At 43.1% G+C, this 23,051-nt stretch overlaps 1 protein-coding gene across 1 annotated transcript in view; it reads left to right on the top strand.

Moving 5' to 3' along the window:
- Positions 1-23,051, top strand: part of Pgant1 (Polypeptide N-Acetylgalactosaminyltransferase 1) — an 84,034-nt gene that overhangs the window by 15,349 nt on the left and 45,634 nt on the right. Inside the window, exons 3-4 of the mRNA XM_068364775.1 lie at positions 11,012-11,103; positions 20,407-20,524. Coding sequence (XP_068220876.1) covers positions 11,012-11,103; positions 20,407-20,524 — 210 coding nt within the window. The remainder of the gene's footprint in view (positions 1-11,011; positions 11,104-20,406; positions 20,525-23,051) is intronic.

Raw genomic sequence — 23,051 nt, 5'->3', positions numbered from 1 at the left:
AAAGATAAAGTCTTGCCTGACTTGGTGGAAGGACAATATCAACCTAAGAGAGGGTCTTCCCCTGGCTGTTCAGATACCCAACCACGTTCTCTTCTCGGACGCATCGGACTTGGGCTGGGGCGCGACGCTGGACGGTCGGGAATGCTGAGGTCTGTGGAACTCGAGTCAGAGGAGCATGCATATCAACTGCAAGGAGCTGTTGGCAGTTCATCTGGCCTTGAAAAGCTTCGAGTATCTCCTTCGAGGCAAAGTGGTGGAAGTAAACTCGGACAACACCACGGCCTTGGCGTACATCTCCAAACAAGGAGGTACCCACTCACTGACGTTGTACGAGATCGCAAGGGACCTGCTCATCTGGTCAAAAGGTCGAGGCATCTCCCTAGTAACGAGGTTCATCCAGGGCGACTTGAACGTCCTAGCAGATTGTCTCAGTCGGAAAGGGCAAGTAATTCCAACCGAATGGACCCTCCACAAGGATGTGTGCAAGAGACTTTGGGCCACTTGGGGTCAACCCACCATAGATCTCTTTGCAACCTCGCTGACCAAGAGGCTTCCAATCTATTGCTCTCCAGTCCCGGACCCAGCAGCAATACATATAGACGCCTTCCTCCTAGATTGGTCACATCTGGATCTCTACGCATTCCCACCATTCAAGATTGTCAACAAGGTACTGCAGAAGTTCGCCTCTCACGAAGGGACAAGGTTGACGTTAGTTGCTCCCCTCTGGCCCGCGAGAGAATGGTTCACCGAGGTACTTCGATGGTTAGTAGACGTTCCCAGAAGTCTTCCTCTAAGAGTAGACCTTCTACGTCAGCCACACGTAAAGAAGGTACACCAAAGCCTCCACGCTCTTCGTCTGACTGCCTTCAGACTATCGAAAGACTCTCGAGAGCTAGAGGCTTTTCGAAGGAGGCAGCCAGTGCGATTGCTAGAGCAAGGAGAGCGTCTACCATTAGAGTCTACCAATCGAAGTGGGAAGTCTTCCGAGACTGGTGCAAGTCAGTTTCTGTATCCTCGACCAGTACCTCTGTAGCCCAAATAGCTGATTTTCTCTTATACCTGAGAAAAGGACGATCCCTTTCAGCTCCCACTATCAAGGGCTACAGAAGCATGTTGGCATCGGTCTTCCGGCATAGAGGCTTAGATCTTTCCAACAATAAAGATCTGCAAGACCTCCTTAAGTCTTTTGAGACCACTAAGGAGCGTCGTTTGGCTACTCCTGGGTGGAATTTAGACGTGGTACTAAGATTCCTCATGTCAGACAGGTTTGAGCCTTTACAGTCAGCCTCCCTGAAAGATCTCACTCTTAAGACTCTTTTCCTGGTATGCTTAGCCTCGGCTAAAAGAGTCAGTGAGATTCATGCCTTCAGCAAGAACATCGGATTTTCGTCGGAAAAAGCTACTTGTTCGCTGCAACTTGGTTTTCTAGCCAAAAATGAGCTACCTTCTCGGCCTTGGCCTAAATCTTTCGATATTCCCACCTTATCGGAGATCGTAGGCAATGAACTAAAAAGAGTCTTATGCCCTGTTAGAGCTCTTAAGTTCTATTTAGATCGTACTAAACCTTTACGAGGCCAATCTGAAGCTTTATGGTGTTCAGTTAAGAAACCATCCTTGCCTATGTCAAAGAATGCTTTGTCATACTTTATCAGATTGATAATACGAGAAGCTCATGCACATCTGAGTGAGGAAGACCGATCTTTGCTTAAGGTTAAGACGCACGAAGTTAGAGCTGTAGCAACTTCCGTGGCCTTTAAGCAAAATAGATCTCTGCAAAGTATAATGGACGCAACCTGTTGGAGAAGCAAGTCAGTGTTCGCGTCATTTTACTTGAAAGATGTCCAGTCTCTTTACGAGAACTGCTACACACTGGGACCATTCGTAGCAGCGAGTGCAGTAGTGGGTGAGGGCTCAACCACTACAATTCCCTAATTCCATATCCTTTTAATCTGTCTCTTGAAATGTTTTTAATGTTGTTTTTATGGGTTGTCCGGAAGGCTAAGAAGCCTTTCGCATCCTGGTTGATTTGGCGGGTGGTCAAAGTCATTTCTTGAGAGCGCCCAGATTAGGGGTTTGATGAGGTCCTGTTGTATGGGTTGCAGCCCTTGATACTTCAGCTCGCAGGGGTCTGTCAGCATCCTAAGAGGATCGCGAGGCTCCGTAAGGAAGACGTACTTACAAGGCAGTGTAATCGTCTAAGTCGACTTCCTTACCAGGTACCTATTTATTTTGTTTTTGTTATATTGATAACTTCCAAAATAAAATAAAAACTCTTAGCTTGTACAATGTAAACATATTTAACTGGTCTCTACCCACCTCCTTGGGTGTGAATCAGCTATTATATATTCACTGGCTAAGTTAAATATTTAAAAATTATATTTTAATTATAAAATAAATTTTTGAATATACTTACTCGGTGAATATATAAATTAAATGACCCTCCCTTCCTCCCCAATAGAGATGCAGTGGGATGAGAAGAAATTGAGTCTTTGTTTACATCGAGAGTGGTATCTGGCCGACAGTTCGCGCTGGTGGGCACACCCGCAACCTGTATAGCGATCGCTGGCGAGTTTTTACTGTTTTTTGTCTGTCGAGCAACAGAGTTGCAGCTATTATATATTCACCGGGTAAGTATATTCAAAAATTTATTTTATAATTAAAATATCATTTTTTTGTACTGTGCTGTAATGTTAAAAGAACACCTGATTAATGTTCCTTTTTTTTACTGTGCTGTAATGTTAAAAGAACACCTGATTAATGTTCCTTTGTTTTTGTACTGTACTGTCATGTTAAAAGAACACCTGAATAATGTTCCTTATTTTTTTGTACTGTACTGTAATGTTAAAAGAACACCCGATTATTGTTCCTTGTTTTTTTTTTCTGTACTGTACTGTAATGTTAAAAAAAACACCTGATTAATGCTCCTGGTTTTTTGTACTGTACTGTAATGTTAAAACAACACCTGATTAATGTTTCTTTGTATTTTTTTTAGATATTTCCCTTACATTTGTCCTTAGAAAGTCCCATTGACATTGTAACACAATGGTCATTGTGAAAGAAAACATTAAGAGATATTTTTTATGATGGCAGTATCAGTTCAGTTTGGTATTTTGCAGTAGGGTAATTTTGGTTTGTACAAATTGCATGATTTGTTGTCCGGCTACGGTGTATAATTATGCATTTATTGTGCTTGCTGTTGTAGGTATATCTACTTAAGGTCCTTAACATACAAACATTCGTAGGTACAAAAACAAATTCAACTGAAAATAACAAAGATAAAGAATTACTCTAATAAAACAATATATGATTTAATTCAGTAAGCAAAATAACATCTGTAATAACCTGATATCTATTTCATATGAAACCCGGCTTTTTGTTGACTTACGTAGCTGGAAATCATAAGCATGGAATTCAGGTTGGATTTTTAAATAATTTGACTTACAAACAGCCTCTCGGAACCAATTAAGTTTGTAAGCTGAGGACCTCGTGTATTTCACCTTAATGTGGAAAGACTGCATGGTGTGATTAATGCTTTATACAGGATTATTTCATTAAAATGTGGAAAATGCTTCCTTGTCTGCATGTTTTTGGTTATGGGTAAAGCTCTTTTGATAGTTTTGTAACTGGGTTTTTTTTATGGTGAATACTCTGAGTTTGTGTTTTAAGAAAATGTTGCTTTTAGCTTGGGAGATTTGATTGAAGGAATTGTTACAGAAGGACAAAAGAAAATATCTTTATGATGAAATAAAATCTATAGGAAGAGTATGAAAGCAAATATATTAACTTTTTTGTTAGAACTTCATATTCAGTGAAGTATAAATATACATTAGTATGTACCCATGTTATTATGTAGTTCACCATGCATTGATATTGAATAACTTTTGACAAGTCAAATAATTCTTCTATTTAAACACTCACGTAACATTAAATTATAATTGTAAGATAATCGAGATAACATTAAATAGAAGTGAGATAAACTTCCAGTGTTATATACAGTATACAGAATTGCTGAATTACCATGCAAACATATGGCCGTGTCCCTTTGGGTGTAGTTTGACTTTGATTGACCACACATTTCCTTTGCTCATTTTCCTGGGAAATGTGGATGCTTTGTTCTTGAGGCCACCTTCATCCGTGCACTTGCATGAGAATCCTTGTGATTATATTTGATCTTAAAGTGACTCATCTGATTGAACTGCTTCTCTTGAAGTGATAGCATCAATTATTGTTTACTGTTGCTGAAAAATATTGAATGTTAGATATTAAGAATTTTCAATATTAATCTTACCCGATGATCATGTAGCTGTCAACTCTGTTGCCCGACAGAAATCTACGGTCGGGATACGCCAGCGATCGCTATACAGGTGGGGGTGTACACAACAGCGCCATCTGTGGTCAGGTACTCCAGTACTTCTTGTCAACACCACCTCAATTTTTCCTCTGTCGTGCCACCGGCTAGACCTACTTGGATACGCTGTTGATTCTGGAGTTATTGTTCACGATTTGGTGATGTATTTGCTCTAGAGTTTAGCCTTCGCTATTCAGGAAGCTTTAACATTAGCTTAGCAAGTTTTTGGAATTAATTTGATTTAATTTTGGTGACGAAGAGAGTATGAACTCTCTTTCACTTTTAAATGGCCGACCCTTCCCTTAGACGGAAGTGTTGGTGTCGAAGAGAGTATAGACTCTCTTTCTTAATTTTGCTTAACAAAGTTATAGATTTATTTTATATCTCTCCGCCTTTTATAGGCCTCTTCGATTAACTTCCTTTTATTATAAACTTATTAAAATTAATTTTTATGTTTGTTTATATGCGACCTTTCCTAATAGTAGGCGGTCTTTTCTTGGAACCGAAGTTAATTAACATTGAGCCCGTCATATCGTTTTTGCCTGTTAAGATTTTATGCTATTTTAATTTTAATGTTTTTGAAAGAATTTCTTTGATAGTCTCGTACTGTTTTCAAAGTTGAACTAACGTTTTGTTTTGTCTCCGCAGTTGTTGACGTTCAGAACGTTCAACTTGCGCTCTATCGTTACGATAGAGAGAGAGTATTCACGGTTTCACGTTGCAGTAAGAGTAAACCGATTCTAGCGTTTTGTTCATTCTTTCTTAGCTTAAATGGTTTTAATTCTAATAAAGGAACTTTTTATTTGGGAAATCTTTCAGTTTTTTTTCCTTTAACAATAATATGTTTTAACGATATATATAATTGGGCTCATCTCTCAGGTTCTAAGTCAAGAGAGAGAGAGAGAGAGATAGAGACGGAGGGAGAGAGAGGAGGATAAACGTTTCGTTCAAGCGGGTAACGTTGTTATCGTTTTTGCTCTTCTCCCTAGTCTCTTTAGGGGAAGAAGGTAAACGTTTCTAGAGTTTTATTCTTGTTCCCAGGCTTTATGCGGTGAGAGATTTTAAACGTAGTTTATTTGATCTAGTGTTTAGTCTCTTTTCCAGCCACTGAATTCTTTATCTTTCATTATGTTTTTCTGTTACATTGTAATACTGTTTTCGCAATTACTAACTTTTAATGAAGGATAGAATTGCGTGTTTCAGGTACAAACCACTTAAAGTTTCGAGTTCAGTGAAATAAGTGCAAACAGAAAATCAAAAGTGATAAAGTGATAAGCGCAAAGTGTTACAGTGTTGCGTTCGAGGGTTCGTCTGTTCGTGCCAGTTGTTCGCCTAGTCTGGGACCTCTTACAAGCTCCCAAGCCCAGGGGAGAAGTAATGTCGAAGGACTTATGGGTTCATCAGGCCTTGATCGACGAACAGACGTTTTCCTCCGTGGTTTCGGGTGTACCCACTCACGTAGCCGACGTGATCACCCCACCCACACAAAGACGAGAGAGCCCATTTATTCCTCGTCTGCGGAAGAGGTTTCTCGCAGAAACCATGGACCAAATCTTGCAGCTTTTAAGTGCAAGTCGGTCCCTTCCGCGCAAGTCCAACGGCCTAGGTGTAGCCACTGCCACTGGGTCAGTTCGGACTTGCTGCAGTACGACAACTGCACACCTCCCAGAGAGGCAAGGTGGTACCGCAACAGGCAGTAACTCCGTCTGTTGCCGCACCAGCTGTTTTAGACCCTCAGTCTCAACGGACAGTAGCTCCGTTTGTTGTTGTCTTTCATAGACCCTAGTGGTCCATGCTGCAGACTATACAGTCTCAGCTTGCTCCTTCATACAGGAGTATCATGCTGGAAGGTTGACAATGCAGCCTGTTAACCTACAACCCGCCGAGGTTGTGCGCTCAGCAGATACTGCGGCTGCCTGCTCCCACCACCTGTGAGAGCTCCACCTCCGATGCGCAGTCCACCCTGCCAGACGCATGTTCTTGCTGCGCCTTCTGCTTTCATGCGTGAGTTGCCGCATCGGGAGTTGCCGGGTTCCAGCACTATGAGGCAACCTCCTCAACCCATGAAGCAGGAGCCTCATGCTATGCGGCATCCTCCTCAACCCATGAGGCAGGAGCCTCATGCTATGCGGCAACCTCCTCTACCCATGAGGCAGGAGCCTCATGCTATGCGGCATCCTCCTCAACCCATGAGGCAGGAGCCTCATGCTATGCGGCATCCTCCTCAACCCATGAGGCAGGAGCCTCATGCTATGAGGAGCCTCATGCTATGCGGCATCCTCCTCTACCCATGAGGCAGGAGCCTCATGCTATGCGGCAACCTCCTCTACCCATGAGGCAGGAGCCTCATGCTATGCGGCATCCTCCTCAACCCATGAGGCAGGAGCCTCATGCTATGCGGCATCCTCCTCAACCCATGAGGCAGGAGCCTCATGCTATGAGGAGCCTCATGCTATGCGGCATCCTCCTCAACCCATGAGGCAGGAGCCTCATGCTATGCGGCAACCTCCTCAACCCATGAGGCAGGAGCCTCATACTATGCGGCATCCTCCTCAACCCATGCGGCATGAGCCTCATCCCTTGCAGCATGAGCCTCATCACATGCAGCATGAGCCTCATACCATGCAGCATGAGCCTCATCCCATGCAGCATGAGCCTCATCCCATGCAGCATAAGCCGCATGCCATGCAACATGCTCTGCATACCTTACAGCATGCTCTACATACAGCATGCTCTGCATACCTTACAGCATGCTCTGCATACCTTACAGCATGCTCTGCATACCTTACAGCATGCTCTGCATACCTTACAGCATGCTCTGCATACAGCATGCTCTGCATTCCTTACAGCATGCTCTGCATACCTTACAGCATGCTCTGCATACTATGCTCTGCATACAGCATGCTCTGCATACCTTACAACATGCTCTGCATTCCTTACAGCATGCTCTGCATACAGCATGCTCTGCATACCTTACAGCATGCTCTGCATACCTTACCGCATGCTCCTCAGTCACACATCTTTGGTTGTTGCCAACTCACAAGACTGTCAAGCAGTTTCATAACGTTGCCTTCTGGTCTGCTGCTTTTGCACCAGTGAAACCCTCACTGAGAGAACTTAGCTTTTCTCGGATATTCTCCCTCCTTCTGATATTCCCTTGAGGACTCTGTCATTTGGAGAGGAGCCTTAAGCTGCTTAGCCTCCTATGGACTTTTATTTAAGCATAACATGCTTCCAGAGAGGGTAATGGTTCCGCTTCAGTCGCTAACCCCGTCTGTTGCCACACCTGCTCCCATAGACCTTGAGCTTTGTTGCAAGACATGCAGTCCAAGCTTAGTCCTTGTTAGAGGATTTTTTGTTTACGGAGTCAGTGTGTCACTGGGAAGACGTTCAACAACCAGCAGAGGTGACTTGTTGTGACGCAGTGCGGCAACCTCAGCAACCCGATAAGGAGTTGTCTGTACTACCCAGACAGTCTAGACAGTTTCGGGTTGTCGCTGTACTTCCTCGCTTCCCCATGGTTGACAGTTCACAGACTGTGCAGCAGTACCATGATCTTGTGTCCGGCTCCGTCAGACGACTGGCTTTTAAGAGCTTCCACAAGTCGTCGCTGTCTGGAGAATCTCAGATGGACTATGGATCTGACCAAGGAACTGGGCCTCCTGGTCAATTTAGAGGAGTCCCAGCTCGTCCCATCCCAGACCATTGTCTACCTGGGTATGGAGCTTCAGAGTCGAGCTTTTCGGGCTTTTCCGTCGGCCCCAAGGATCTACCAAGCCCTAGAATGCATCCAGAGCATGCTGAGAAGGAACCGATGCTCAGTCAGGTAGTGGATGAGTCTAACAGGGACACTTTCATCGCTGGTCCTGTTCATCGAGTTAGGGAGACTCCACCTCCGCCCCCTTCAGTATCATCTAGCTGCTCACTGGATAAAGGACATGACGTTAGAGACGGTCTCAGTTCCTGTTTCCGAAGAGAGGAGGTCTACTCTAACGTGGTGAAAGAACAGCTTTCTTCTCAAGGAAGGTCTACCTTTGGCTGTTCAGAAACCCGATCGCCGTCTCTTCTCGGACGCATCAGACACGGGCTGGGGTGCGACTTTGGACGGACAGGAATGCTCTGGAACATGGAATCAGGAGCAAAGGACACTTCACATCAATTGCAAGGAGCTGTTGGCGGTTCATCTGGCCTTGATAAACTTCAAGTCCCTCCAGCTTAACAAGGTGGTGGAGGTGGACTCTGACAACACCACAGCCTTGGCTTACATCTCCAAGCAGGGAGGGACTCATTCGTGGAAGTTGTTCTAGATCGCAAGGGACCTCCTCATCTGGTCAAAAGATCGAAAGCTCACGCTGGTAACGAGGTTCATTCAGGGCGATATGAATGTCATGGCAGATCGCCTCAGCCGGAAGGGTCAGGTCATCCCCACAGAGTGGACCCTTCACAAGAATGTTTGCAGCAGACTTTGGGCCCTGTGGGGTCAGCCAACCATAGATCTGTTCGCTACCTCGATAACCTAGAGGCTCCCGTTGTATTGTTCTCCGATTCCAGACCCAGCAGCAGTTCACGTGGATGCTTTTCTGCTGGATTGGTCCCATCTCGACCTGTATGCATTCCCGCCGTTCAAGATTGTCAACAGGGTACTTCAGAAGTTCGCCTCTCGCAAAGGGACACGGCTGACGTTGGTTGGCTCCCCTCTGGCCCACGAGAGAATGGTTCATAGAGGTACTGCAATGGCTGGTCGACATTCCCAGGACTCTTCCTCTAGGAGTGGACCTTCTACGTCAACCTCACGTAAAGAAGGTACACCCAAACCTCCACGCTCTTCGTCTGACTGCCTTCAGACTATCGAAAGACTCTCAAGAGCTAGGGGCTTTTCGAAGGAGGCAGCCAGAGCGATTGCCAGAGCAAGGAGGACATCCACTCTCAGAGTCTATCAGTCTAAAGGGGAAGTCTTCCGAAGCTGGTACAAGGCCAATGCAGTTTCCTCAACCAGTACCACTGTAACCCAGATTGCTGACTTCCTGTTACATCTAAGGAACGTAAGATCCCTTTCAGCTCCTACGATCAAGGGTTACAGAAGTATGTTGGCAGCGGTTTTCCGCCACAGAGGCTTGGATCTTTCCACCAACAAAGATCTACAGGACCTCCTTAGGTCTTTTGAGACCTCAAAGGAACGTCGGTTGTCCACTCCAGGCTGGAATCTAGACGTGGTCCTAAGGTTCCTTATGTCATCAAGATTTGAACCTCTCCAATCAGCCTCTTTTAAGGACCTCACATTAAAAACTCTTTTCCTCGTGTGCTTGGCAACAGCTAAAAGAGTAAGTGAGATCCACGCCTTCAGCAGGAACATAGTTTTCACATCTGAAACGGCTACATGTTCCTTGCAGCTCGGTTTTTTGCTAAAACGAGCTTCCTTCACGTCCTTGGCCTAAGTCGTTCGAGATTCCAAGCCTGTCCAACTTGGTGGGGAACGAACTGGAGAGAGTACTTTGCCCAGTTAGAGCTCTTAGGTACTATCTAAAAAGGTCATAACCTTTACGAGGACAATCAGAAGCCTTATGGTGTGCTATCAAGAAGCCTTCTCTTCCAAGGTCTAAGAACTCAGTTTCTTACTAAATCAGGCTTCTGATTAGGGAAGCACATTCTCATCTGAAGGAAGAAGACCTTGCTTTGCTGAAGGTAAGGACACATGAAGTGAGAGCTGTGGCTACTTCAGTGGCCTTCAAACAGAACCGTTCTCTGCAGAGTGTTATGGATGCAACCTATTGGAGAAGCAAGTCAGTGTTCGCATCATTCTATCTCAAAGAGGTCCAGTCTCTTTACGAGAACTGCTACACCCTGGGACCATTCGTAGCAACGAATGCAGTAGTAGGCGGGGGCTCAGCCACTACATTCCCATAATCCCATAACCTTTTTAACCTTTCTCTTGAATACTTTTTATGGGTTGTACGGTCGGCTAAGAAGCCTTCCACATCCTTGTTGATTTGGCGGGTGGTCAATTCTTTCTTGAGAAGCGCCGAGGTTAAAGGTTGTGATGAGGTCCTTTAGTATGGGTTGCAGCCCTTTATACTTCAGCACCTAAGAGTCGTTCAGCATCCTAAGAGGACCGCTACGCTCAGTAAGGAAGACGTACTTAATAAAGGCAGAGTAATGGTTCAAGTCGTCTTCCTTACCAGGTACTTATTTATTTTATGTTATTTTTGAATAACTAATAAAATGAAATACGGGATACTTAGCTTCTTTGTTAACATGTATGCTGGTCTCCACCCACCACCCTGGGTGTGAATCAGCTACATGATCATCGGGTAAGATTAATATTGAAAAATGTTATTTTCATTAGTAAAATAAATTTTTGAATATACTTACCCGATGATCATGATTTAATTGACCCACCCTTCCTCCCCATAGAGAACCAGTGGACCGAGGAAAAAATTGAGGTGGTGTTGACAAGAAGTACTGGAGTACCTGACCACAGATGGCGCTGTTGTGTACACCCCCACCTGTATAGCGATCGCTGGCGTATCCCGACCGTAGATTTCTGTCGGGCAACAGAGTTGACAGCTACATGATCATCGGGTAAGTATATTCAAAAATTTATTTTACTAATGAAAATAACATTTTAATATCTTATTAATATGTACTCCCTATATACCTTTTCAGGTTGGTGGTTTCACCTGGAGTGGACATTTTAAGTGGATAGAAATTAGCGAGAGTGAACAGCGGCGACGAGGGAACCCTGTCGGTCCAACAAGGTAAGTGTGTTCTTACACTAATACAGACTTATGTCTTTTGATAGGAGTACGCTTTTAGCGAAGCTAGATACGGCTGTTAAAAGTTAATAAGGTGGCGGTAGCTAGCTGGAGGGTAGCGGATAAGTACTGCTTATCCAACAGGGCACTGAGGTCCCACTTTGTTTTCAGCTGACAGATAATACAGATGTACTTCAGTTGTCCTCATTTGGCTGTTTTAATATTTTTCGTATTCTTTTAGATAATTCTGTTGACATTTGTTGTGTGTGAGGGATATTTAGAAGGAAGGAAGTATTTGCAGTTTTTCTTATCTGGAGTGTGTCTGCACCAAGGACATAAAAACTGGTGGTTTTATCTCTTCATAGAGTTCCACTGGTCTCTTGCCACGTGAGAGTCTGGTCATCGGCCTGTGCATACCAGTAAAAGGTATACTTCAAGGTCTTTCTTCTCTTCTGCCTCATCTTTGTGGGAGAGTCTTTATTGTTACTTCTAGAGTAGAGTAAGTTATAGACATCATCAAGGATGTTTAGGAAGACTGAGCAATAGTGATCAGTTACTCGTGATGCCTACCATTTACCTCACTGAGAACGAGACAGTGTGGTATCAGGAACATCCTTCTTGAGTAGGGGTGATGTCTGTGTACTCGGTATGGGTGTTATCACACCTTTTAACTCATAGTGGAGTGGGAAGAAACATTGGCACACACTAATCTCATACATAGCTTAGCACATGCAGTGCCATTTTGGTTGAAGGACACTGCACTTCTTTTCCCTTCCTGGACAATCTCTCACCTTTTTGGGAGAGAGTGAGGGTAATGACAGACAACCATGTCTGCCTATTACCTACCGGAGTGTACCCACAGGTCCTTTGGATACTTGTATCCTTGCAATAGATCATGTAACAAATCTAGTTCCTTCATGGGACAAGAAACTTCTCATTTAAGATAGTGAGCACGATGAAAGTTTAGAATTGGATGCATGATTTACTGACCCCCCCCCTTTTTTTTTTTTTTTTTTTTTTTTTTTTCTCCTTTATAAAGGTTCAATAGTCCATCCGTTATTTTCTGGACCAGGCGTTAGATGTAGGTAAGCCACAAAATCGAGCAACTTCTCTCAAGAAATTAGTTTTGTTTAGGTGTACTGTATTTCCCCTCGCTCAGATGACGGGGAGGGCGGCTTCATGTATGCTAATCCATTTCTTATGAATAATCATATATTTTTCAATATTTAACTTAGCCGGTGATTATAATAGCTGCAACTCTGTTGCTCGACAGAAAACTCTAAGGAAAAACTTGCCAGCGATCGCTACACAGGTTGCGGGTGTGCCCAACAGCGCCATCTGTCGTCCAGATACCCAGTACTCAATGTAAACAAAGAACTCAATTTTCTCTCTGTCGAGCTATCGACAAGACGTACTTACTCGCTGTTGCTAAACTGGAGTTTTTTCACAATTAATTGGTGAAGTACTTTATTCTAGTTTTGAGCTTTCGCTATGCAGGTGTTTTATCTTCATCTTAAATCTTGAACTCGTTTTGGATAGATTTAATTATGGTGACAAAGAGAGTATGGACTTTCTTTCACTTTTAAATGGCCGACCCTTCCCTTAGACGGAAGTGTGTTTAGGCTTTTAGTAATTATATCACGTTATAGATTTTCCTCTATATATTTTATATCTCTCCGCCTTTATTAGGCCTCTTCGATTAACTTTCCATTTATTATAAACATATAAAAAATAATTTTAATGTTTTGTTTATATAGACCTTTCCTGAGAGTAGGCGGTCCTAACTTGGAACCGAAGTTAATCAACGTTGAGCCCTTTATATCGTAATTAGCTTTTAAAGAGCTAAGGATTTAAAACTTTTTAAAGGTAATATTTTATGAAAGAATTTCTTTGATAGTCTTCGTACTGTTTTCAAAGATGAACTAACGTTTAGTTTATTTATGCTACGCAGTTGTTGACGTTCAGGACGTTCAACATGCGCTCTATCGTTACGATAGAGAGAGAGTGTATCACGGTTTCACTTTGCAGTAAGAGTAAATCGATTCTGACGTTTTGTTCATTCTTTCTTAGCTTAGATGTTTTAAATTCTATTTTAAAGGAACTTTTTATTTGAAAAACCTTTCAGTTTTTTCCTTTAGTCAAATAACATGTTTTTTTGACGAAATATAATTGGGCTCTTCTCTTAGGTGCGAAATCAAGAGAGAAAGAGAGAGAGAGATAGAGACGGAGGGAGAGAGAGGAGAGAAAACGTTCCGTTCAAGCGGGTAACGTTGTTCTCGAGTTACTCTCGTCCCTAGTCGCTGTACGGGGAGGAAGGATAAAACGTTTTAGTTTTTTATTCTCGTCCCCAGGCTATGTGCGGTGAGAGATTGAAAACGTAGTTATATGAACTAGTGTTTAGTCTCTTTCCCAGCCACTGATTTTTTTATCTTAAAATATGTTTTCTGTTTTTTGCTGGTATTAATGAGCTTGCATTATACGACTAATTTCGCAATTACTACCTTTTAATGAAGGGTAGAATTGCGTGTTTCAGCTAGAAATCAGTAAAAGTTTCGATTTCAGTGAAATAAGTGCAAAACAGAAAATCGAAGTGATAAAGTGATATGCGCAAAGTGTTACAGTGTTGCGTCCGAGGGTTCGTCTGTTCGTGCCTGTCGTTCACCTAGTCCGGGACCTCTTACATGCTCCCAAGCCCAGGGGAGAAGTAATGTCAAACGACTTATGGGTTCGAGAGGCCTTGACCAACGAACAGACGTTTTCCCTCTATGGTATCGGGTGTATCTTACCAAGATCTCCCCTACCATAAGACGAGAGAGACGTTTTTTCTCGTCATCCGAAGGCTTTTCGCATAAGAAACCTGTCACAAGGTTTCGAAGCCCTTAAGCGAAAGTCAGTCCTTTCAGGACAGGTCCAGCGTCCTGGTTACAACCATTAGGACAGCTCTGACCCTATGCAGTCATCGGATAACTGCTCGCTGCCTAACAAAAGCGTAACACAGACTCCGAGAGTCTTTTTTTGTAGGCAAAGTGTTGCGGTCACAGACGTTACCCTCGTCTCTTACCACAACCATTTCCGTTGATCCTTAATGGGTTGTATGGCAAGACATGCAGTATATGCTTGCCTCCCTTATGGAAGACTATTCTGCCGATTAGTCCGTTGAGTCTAGCCGTTTATCTCATTGATATCCTGGCTTTCAGCCAACCTAACGTTCCTTTGTGCTTACTGTTGACGTTGGCGTAGTTTAGTCACGTCAGTCAGGTTGTTTAGAACCACACTCGATGCGGTCTCGTGTGGTTTTTCAGCCGCATTTGGACGTTAGGCCACTTGCTGATGCTCCTGTTGACGTTCAAGACGTTCACTAACAATCGGAGTTGACTTGTTTTGACGCTGTGCGTCAACCTCCGCATTCTAGAGTTGTTTTGACTGCTCAGTCTAGGCAGTCAAAGCAGTCTCGAGTGGACGCTGTGCGTCCTCATGCAGCCTGTTGTGGTTGACAGTTCAGTTGTTGACAGTTCACAGACTGTCAAGCAGTTACATGACGTTGCGTTCTGGTCCGCTACTAATGCACCAGTGAGTGTGGACTCTGCTTGTAAAGCATTGCCACCACGGTAGGTCTCTCCCTTGCTTGAGACTCAGCTTTTATCGGACAAGGTTCCTGTAGATGAGGAAGTTGCTGTTCCCCCTCCTACTGATATTCCCTTGAGGACTCTGTCAGATAGAGAGGAGCCTAAAGCTGCTTAGCCTCCAATGGACTTTAATTAAATCATGATGATTTTTTTAAGGATCTTTGTCCGGATCTTTTTGTAACTGCTGCTCCTCGTTCGCCTAAACGTCAGAGCTTACACTAGGCCTAGCTACTTCGAAGCCGTTGTTTTTAAGCTAGTGCTCTCTCGCTCTCCTAGAGAGCTTTACGTTGGCTAGGCGACTGGTTTTTCACCAGGAGGAGTTTGGGGGATACAGCCTTTGCTTTCCCTTCTTTTAAACTGGTTTATAGAGCGAGAGTCTGATTTGACACGAGAGAAGTTCTCGGCTTGGGAGTTCATGCCTCTGCCCAGATAGACTTCTCAATTCTCGTAGACTCTCCCTGGCGCCTGGCCAGGAGATGCTCCAAGTTGTTTACAGGTCAACTTCACAGCTGTTTTCGAGCCTTTGAAGTTTTGCTGTACAATTATGTCACGCATAACAAGGCTTTCAGGGATGGTAAACGGTACCGCCTCAGTCGCTAACCCCGTCTGTTGCCACACCTGCTCCCGTAGACCCTAAATGGGCTTTGCTGCAAGACATGCAGTCCAAGCTTGCGTCCTTGATAGAGGACTTTAATGCGGAGAAGGTTGCTACCGAACCTTCTGGCCAACAACCTTCCAACCGGTCGGTTGTGCGCCCTGTTGACGATGAGGTAACCTACTCGCGTCTGCCAGTTGAGGTGGTTCCTGCACCGATGCGACCCAGTGTGGGTTGCCAGCCGCACGTTGACGTTAAGCGACGCTCGGAGGTGGTTGTTGACGTTTAGGACGTTCAACAACCAGCAGAGGTGACTTGTTTTGACGCAGTGCGTCAACCTCAGCAACCCGGTAGGGTGTTGACTGCACAACCCAGACGGTCTAGACAGTCTCGGGTTGACGCTGTGCTTCCTCGCGCACCCATGGTTGTTGACAGTTCACAGACTGTGCAGCAGTTCCATGATATTGCGTCCGGCTCCGTCACGCATCCACCAGTGCGACCGGACTCAGCGAGCCAGACGTTGCCCACTCCGTTGCCGTTTCCTCATCAGTTTTCGGATGAGGAACCCTCTGATGAGGACGTTGCTGAACAACAAGTCGATCAGCCCCCAGAATAGATCAAGCCCTGCTATCCATCCAGAAGATGCTGAAGAAGGAACGCTGCTCAGTCAGGCTGTGGATGAGTCTGGTAGGGACGCTGTCATCCGTGGAACAATTTGTGTCACTAGGAAGACTACACCTCCGTCCTCTTCAATACCATCTAGCTTTTGACTGGAAAAAGGACAAGACGCTAGAAGCGGTCTCGATCCCGGTTTCCGAAAAGATAAAGTCTTGTCTGACTTGGTGGAAGGACAATATCAACCTAAGAGAGGGTCTTCCCCTGGCTGTTCAGACTCCCAACCACGTTCTCTTCTCGGACGCATCGGACGTGGGCTGGGGCGCGACACTAGACGGTCGGGATCGCTCAGGACTGTGGAACTCGAGTCAGAAGAGCATGCATATCAACTGCAAGGAGCTGTTGGCAGTACATCTGGCCTTGAAAAGCTTCAAGTCTCTCCTTCGGGGCAAAGTGGTGGAAGTTAACTCGGACATCACCACGGCCTTGGCGAACATCTCCAAACAAGGAGGTACCCACTCACTGACATTGTACGAGATCACAAGGGACCGGCTCATCTGGTCAAAAGGTCAAGACATCTCCCTAGTAACGAGGTTCATCCAAGGCGACTTGAACGTCATAGCAGATTGTCTCAGTCGGAAAGGGCAAGTAATTCCAACCGAATGGACCCTCCACAAGGATGTGTGCAAGAAACTTTGGGCCACTTGGGGTAAAACCATCCATAGATCTCTTTGCAACCTCGCTGACCAAGAGGCTTCCAATCTATTGCTCTCCAGTCCCGGACCCAGCAGCAATACATATAGATGCTTTCCTCCTAGATTGGTCACATCTGGATCTCTACGCATTCCCACCGTTCAAGATTGTCAACAAGGTACTGCAGAAGTTCGCCTCTCACGAAGGGACAAGGTTGACATTAGTTGCTTCCCTCTGGCCCGCGAGAGAATGGTTCACCGAGATACTTCGATGGTTAGTAGACGTTCCCAGTAGTCTTCCTCTAAGGGTAGACCTTCTACGTCAGCCACACGTAAAGAAGGTACTCCAAAGCCTCCACGCTCTTCGTCTGACTGTCTTCAGACTATCGAAAGACTCTCGAGAGCTAGAGGCTTTTCGAAGGAAGCAGCCAGTGCGATTGCTAGAGCAAGGAGAGCTTCTTCCATTAGAGTCTACCAATCGAAGTGGGAAGTCTTCCGAGACTGGTGCAAGTCAGTTTCTGTATCCTCGACCAGTACCTCTGTAGCTCAAATAGCTGTTTTTCTCTTATACCTGAGAAAAGGACGATCCCTTTCAGCTCCCACTATCAAGGGCTACAGAAGCATGTTGGCATCGGTCTTCCGGCATAGAGGCTTAGATCTTTCCAAACATAAAGATCTGCAAGACCTCCTTAAGTCTTTTGAGACCACCAAGGAGCGTCGTTTGGCTACCCCTGGATGGAATTTAGACGTGGTACTAAGATTCTTCATGTCAGACAGGTTGGAGCCGTTACAATCAGCCTCCTTGAAAGATCTCACTCTTAAGACTCTTTTCCTGGTATGCTTAGCCTTGGCTAAAAGAGTCAGTGAGATTCATGTCTTCAGCAAGAACATAGGATTTTCGTCAGAAAAAGCCACTTGTTCGCTACAACTTGGTTTTCTAGCCAAAAATGAGCTGCCTTCTCGGCCTTGGCCTAAATCTTTCGATATCCCCAGCTTATCGGAGATCGTAGGCAATGAACTAGAAAGAGTCTTATGCCCTGTTAGAGCTCTTAAGTTCTATTTAAAGCGTACTAAACCTTTACAAGGCCAATCTGAAGCTTTATGGTGTTCAGTTAAGAAACCATCCTTGCTTATGTCAAAGAATGCTTTGTCATACTTTATCAGATTGATAATACGAGAAGCTCATGCACATCTGAGTGAGGAAGACCGATCTTTGCTTAAGGTTAAGACGCACGAAGTTAGAGCTGTAGCAACTTCCGTGGCCTTTAAGCAAAATAGATCTCTGCAAAGTATAATGGACGCAACCTGTTGGAGAAGCAAGTCAGTGTTCGCGTCATTTTACTTGAAAGATGTCCAGTCTCTTTACGAGAACTGCTACACACTGGGACCATTCGTAGCAGCGAGTGCAGTAGTGGGTGAGGGCTCAACCACTACAATTCCCTAATTCCATATCATTTCAATCTGTCTCTTGAAATGTTTTTTTAATGTTGTTTTTATGGGTTGTCCGTAAGGCTAAGAAGCCTTTCGCATCCTGGTTGATTTGGCGGGTGGTCAAAGTCATTTCTTGAGAGCGCCCAGGTTAGGGGTTTGATGAGGTCCTGTTGTATGGGTTGCAGCCCTTGATACTTCAGCTCCTAGGGGTCTGTCAGCATCCTAAGAGGATCGCGAGACTCCGTAAGGAAGACGTACTTACAAGGCAGATTAATCGTCTAAGTCGACTTCCTTACCAGGTACCTATTTATTTTGTTTTTGTTATATTGATAACTTCCAAAATGAAATAAAAACTCTTAGCTTGTACGATGTAAACATATTTATCTGGTCTCTACCCACCTCCTTGGGTGTGAATCAGCAATTATATATTCACCGGCTAAGTTAAATATTTAAAAATGATATTTTAATTATAAAATAAATTTTTGAATATACTTACCCGGTGAATATATAAATTAAACGACCCTCCCTTCCTCCCCAATAGAGACGCAGTGGGATGAGAAGAAATTGAGTCTTTGTTTACATCGAGTGTGGTATCTGGCCGACAGTTCGCGCTGATGGGCACACCCGCAACCTGTATAGCGATCGCTGGCGAGTTTTTACTGTTTTTTGTCTGTCGAGCAACAGAGTTGCAGCTATTATATATTCACCGGGTAAGTATATTCAAAAATTTATTTTATAATTAAAATATCATTTTTCGTAACTATACAAACCTAGGGCTCCACAAGACACTAGAAGAGTTGAAAGACCCAGGCCTACATAGCTGAGGACTATGAAGCGTGAAGTAGATGATGATTAAAAAAGCACTGATTTAAAAGCTCAAGATAGAGATGACTGGCGAAATCTAACGGAAGCCCTTTGGCACTTGAAAAGTTGGAGGATTATGAAGCGTGAAGTAGGAGATGATGAATGAAGAAGCATTGATTTAAAAGCTCAAGATAGAGACAACTGGCGAAATCTAACGAAGGCCTTTTGTCACTAGAAGAGTTGGAAGACCGAGACCTACATGGCTGAGGACTGTGAAGCGTGAAGTAGGGGATGATGAATGAAGAAGCATTAATTTAAAAGCTCAAGATAGAGACAACTGGCGAAATCTAACGAAGGCCTTTTGTCACTAGAAGAGTTGGAAGACCGAGACCTACATGACTGAGGACTGTGAAGCGTGAAGTAGGGGATGATGAATGAAGAAGCATTGATTTAAAAGCTCAAGATAGAGACAACTGGCGAAATCTAACAAAGGCCTTTTGTCACTAGAAGAGTTGGAAGACCGAGACCTACATGGCTGAGGACTGTGAAGCGTGAAGTAGGGGATGATGAATGAAGAAGCATTGATTTAAAAGCTCAAGATAGAGACAACTGGCGAAATCTAACGGAGGCCTTTTGTCACTAGAAGAGTTGGAAGACCCAGACCTACATGGCTGAGGACTGTGAAGCGTGAAGTAGGGGATGATGAATGAAGAAGCATTGATTTAAAAGCTCAAGATAGAGACAACTGGCGAAATCTAATCGAGGCCCTTTGTGTCAATAGGCGTAGGAGAAGATGATGATACAAACCAGAATCTTATAAGTATGAGTTCTCTTCTCAACCACCTTGCAAGTCGTAGTGGAAGTTCAGTGGCCTGTCCGGTGGGTGGGTGCTTATCTGCCACCCTTCGGCTAACTATTGCCACATCTTTGTTTTAACAGCCTTATCCAGTTTCGCTGAAAGCATATTCTTATTGAAGGACATACTGTACGTTTTATTCAGGAAAAATACAAATTGCATAAAATATGTGTGATGATTCAAGATATTGATGGTGGACATGTTATCTATACTCAATGAATTTGGATTTGTTATTATTAAAGAACACAAGGAAGATATTAGTTATTTACCTTTTTTTACTTGAGTACCTTTTATGAAAATATTCTGTCATACATCATCAAAGTTATGAGTTGCTTGTGCTACAGTAATATTCCTTCCTGGTTTCTCTAACTTTTTTTTTTCTATCCGTTCGTTTCCTTTCTTACGACGATTGTGGTTAAATTTAACGGATAATTAGTTCACTTGAAATTACATTTTAGCTTATTACTTGATCAGATCTCTTTTGCCTTTAATTGTAATAAAGATTACTTACATTAAATTTTGCACCCTTATCCGTGACCTATGCCTCTTAGTGAAATGAACTGTTGTAATGAATACAGTTTAAAAGACAAGCTTGATTATTACCTAGGTTGTATATCAAGATAGTATACTGAATTTTAAAAAGAATATTGTCTGTGGTCTTGAAACTAAATTTAATCTATTCTCCAGGTCTCCAACCATGGCAGGTGGTCTCTTTGCAATTGAGCGAAACTACTTCTGGGAGGTTGGAGGTTATGATGAGGGCATGGATGTATGGGGTGGAGAAAACCTTGAAATGTCCTTCCGAGTAAGTATAATACCATGTCGAAAGGAGTAAGGTTCAGTACATTATTATTATTATTTTGGAGCTAGTTTGTATTTTTTTTCAATTCGTTTTACCCATCAATCATTGGGTTATAGGTTTTGAAAGTGCAACTTTGGTTTACAGATTTGAAAATTAGAGGCTTATTGGTGGATTTGTACAGTTCATTGTACTGAACATGTACAACTAGTCGTCCCGTATCCAAGAAAGTACTATATACAGTACATACATACATACATATACCAAGGCACTTCCTCAATTTTGGGGGGTAGCCGACATCAACAAAAGAAACAAAACAAAAAAGGGGACCTCTACTCTCTACGTTCCTCCAGCCTAACAAAGGACTCAACCAAGTTTAGCTGGTACTGCTAGGGTGCCACAGCCCACCCTCCCACATTATCCACCACAGATGAAGCTTCATAATAATGAATCCCTCATTCTTCCTTTATCAAGCTAAGGATTGACATCCATTTGTTTGGTGTTTGGGTATGTAAAAGATTTTTCAACATGAATCTTACCTTGTAGTCATCAAGCTAATATAACTGAAGCAACTGACTTCCTGACCATTAAAAAAGGAATAGAAATAAATCTCTTCCCCTCCTGCATCTCCCCCTTCCCTATGATGCCATGGGAAGAACACCAACCACAGGTAGCAAGAAGTCCTTACAATCTTCATCTTTACGAAGACAAGACCTCTCCATCTCGATGTCATTAGTAATGTACAAGTATTTTGAAAATATTGATACCTAGAACATTGAGTAGGTGTAACATAGTATGTGTTTCTGGTATAGAAATATGTTTGTGGGATAAATGGTATTCAAAAACATATGGTAGAATAGGTCGAGTTAGTACTGCGAGTTTATGATAAAAAGGAGGATATTGTAAGAATTGTGATGAATTTTACCAGGCTAGTGGATATTTGTAACAAAATGGAAATAAATGTTAAAGTATTTTGTAAGTTAATTAGTTATACAAAGCTAACTCCTTTAAAACATGATGTCTTCTGCAGAGCTGGAATGGGTGTGAAATTACTAAGAATGATGAGCAATTACAGATATAATTCTGGAGAAAATTAATCACATTAGTACTGAGTATGCTTATTCTTCGATATATGTCCAGTTAATACGTAGACTTCAAACTATTTATAAACATTAGCTTTTATATTTTTCAAGAATAAAATCAATGAACCAATATTTAAAAAGTTTGAGAAAATCTGCCTTGGTAGTCCCTTTTCCTACTAGTTACAATCCAAAAGGTTGTCATTATATAAGAGGACAATTGCCTATGCTAATCATTTTTACTCTACGGGCTAATTTACCAGAACCGATAGTAAATACCAATACGAGGCCCTTATTAAAAGGAAGATATACAACTCAGAAGATAATGTTGGTGATTTAGTGGAAATTATATCTTGTTGATTTTATACTGTAGTACATTCATATACCAAGGTACTTCCCACAATTTTGGGATGTAGCCGACATCAAACTAATGAAAAAAGGGGACTTTTCCTCTCTACGTTCCTCCTAGCGTGACGAGGTACTTAACCGAGTTCGGCTGGTACTGCTAGGGTGCCACAGCCCACCTTTCCCCGATATCCAAAACAGATGAAGCTTCATAACGCTGAATCCCCTACTGCTGCTACCTCCGCGGTCTTCCAAGGCGTCCGAAGGAAGCAGCAGGGCCTACTGTAGTACTGTACATATATTATGAGATATAGGGCAGGCATCTACTTATAAAGCATCCTTGTGAAAGTATTAAAGTGATTTACAGTACGTACAGTATTTACAATATTAATACTGTAACTGTAAATTAGCAAAATTACAATTCTTTTATTTTGTATCTTCTTAGATATTGTGACTATGTATTGCCAAGCATAAATATTAGGGGTGATGAGAAGTTTTTAAGAGATATTGGTTCATTGAATTAAAAGTTCCTAAATCATTGAGAAAGATGGGGTCATTGATATTACTTCTTATGTATTTCTGCTATAGATTTTGTCTTTAGTATAACAATGGATAAACTATAGGCTTTGAATGTGTAGGCTTTGCTGTAAATATTTAATTTTATTGAATTTAAAAAGTTATATAGCCTTAAAAGATGATAAGGCTATGTCAAATTTTATCAGAACCTCAGATAGAATGTTTCAGGACAGGAGATGCATTTCCCAGTTCCTTGTCTACTCTTTGTAAACCAAGAATTCAGCTGTAGATATTTAATTTGATTGAATTTAGCTAGTTTTAGTACCTTAAATAATGTCAATGATAAGAATTGACACCGACCATTGTCTTAAACAATTGGCATCTTAGATACAGAAGGGTCAGTATCGTATCGTCGGCGCCCACTCGTGTCCGAGTATTGGGTTCTGTCATTAGCCATCAGCCTCCTATCTCTGGAGAAAGAGATGAAGAAGGGTGGAGGAAACGACAGAATGCCAGTAGCTGGGTATATTGTTTTGGGTGGTCGTGGCTTTGCAACGGCCACGCACACACACTTGGCCCACATTGTTTTCACC

This window comes from Palaemon carinicauda, chromosome 41, assembly GCF_036898095.1.
Source record: "Palaemon carinicauda isolate YSFRI2023 chromosome 41, ASM3689809v2, whole genome shotgun sequence".
Taxonomy (NCBI): domain Eukaryota; kingdom Metazoa; phylum Arthropoda; class Malacostraca; order Decapoda; family Palaemonidae; genus Palaemon; species Palaemon carinicauda.
This window is presented reverse-complemented; position numbering and strand designations above follow the sequence as displayed.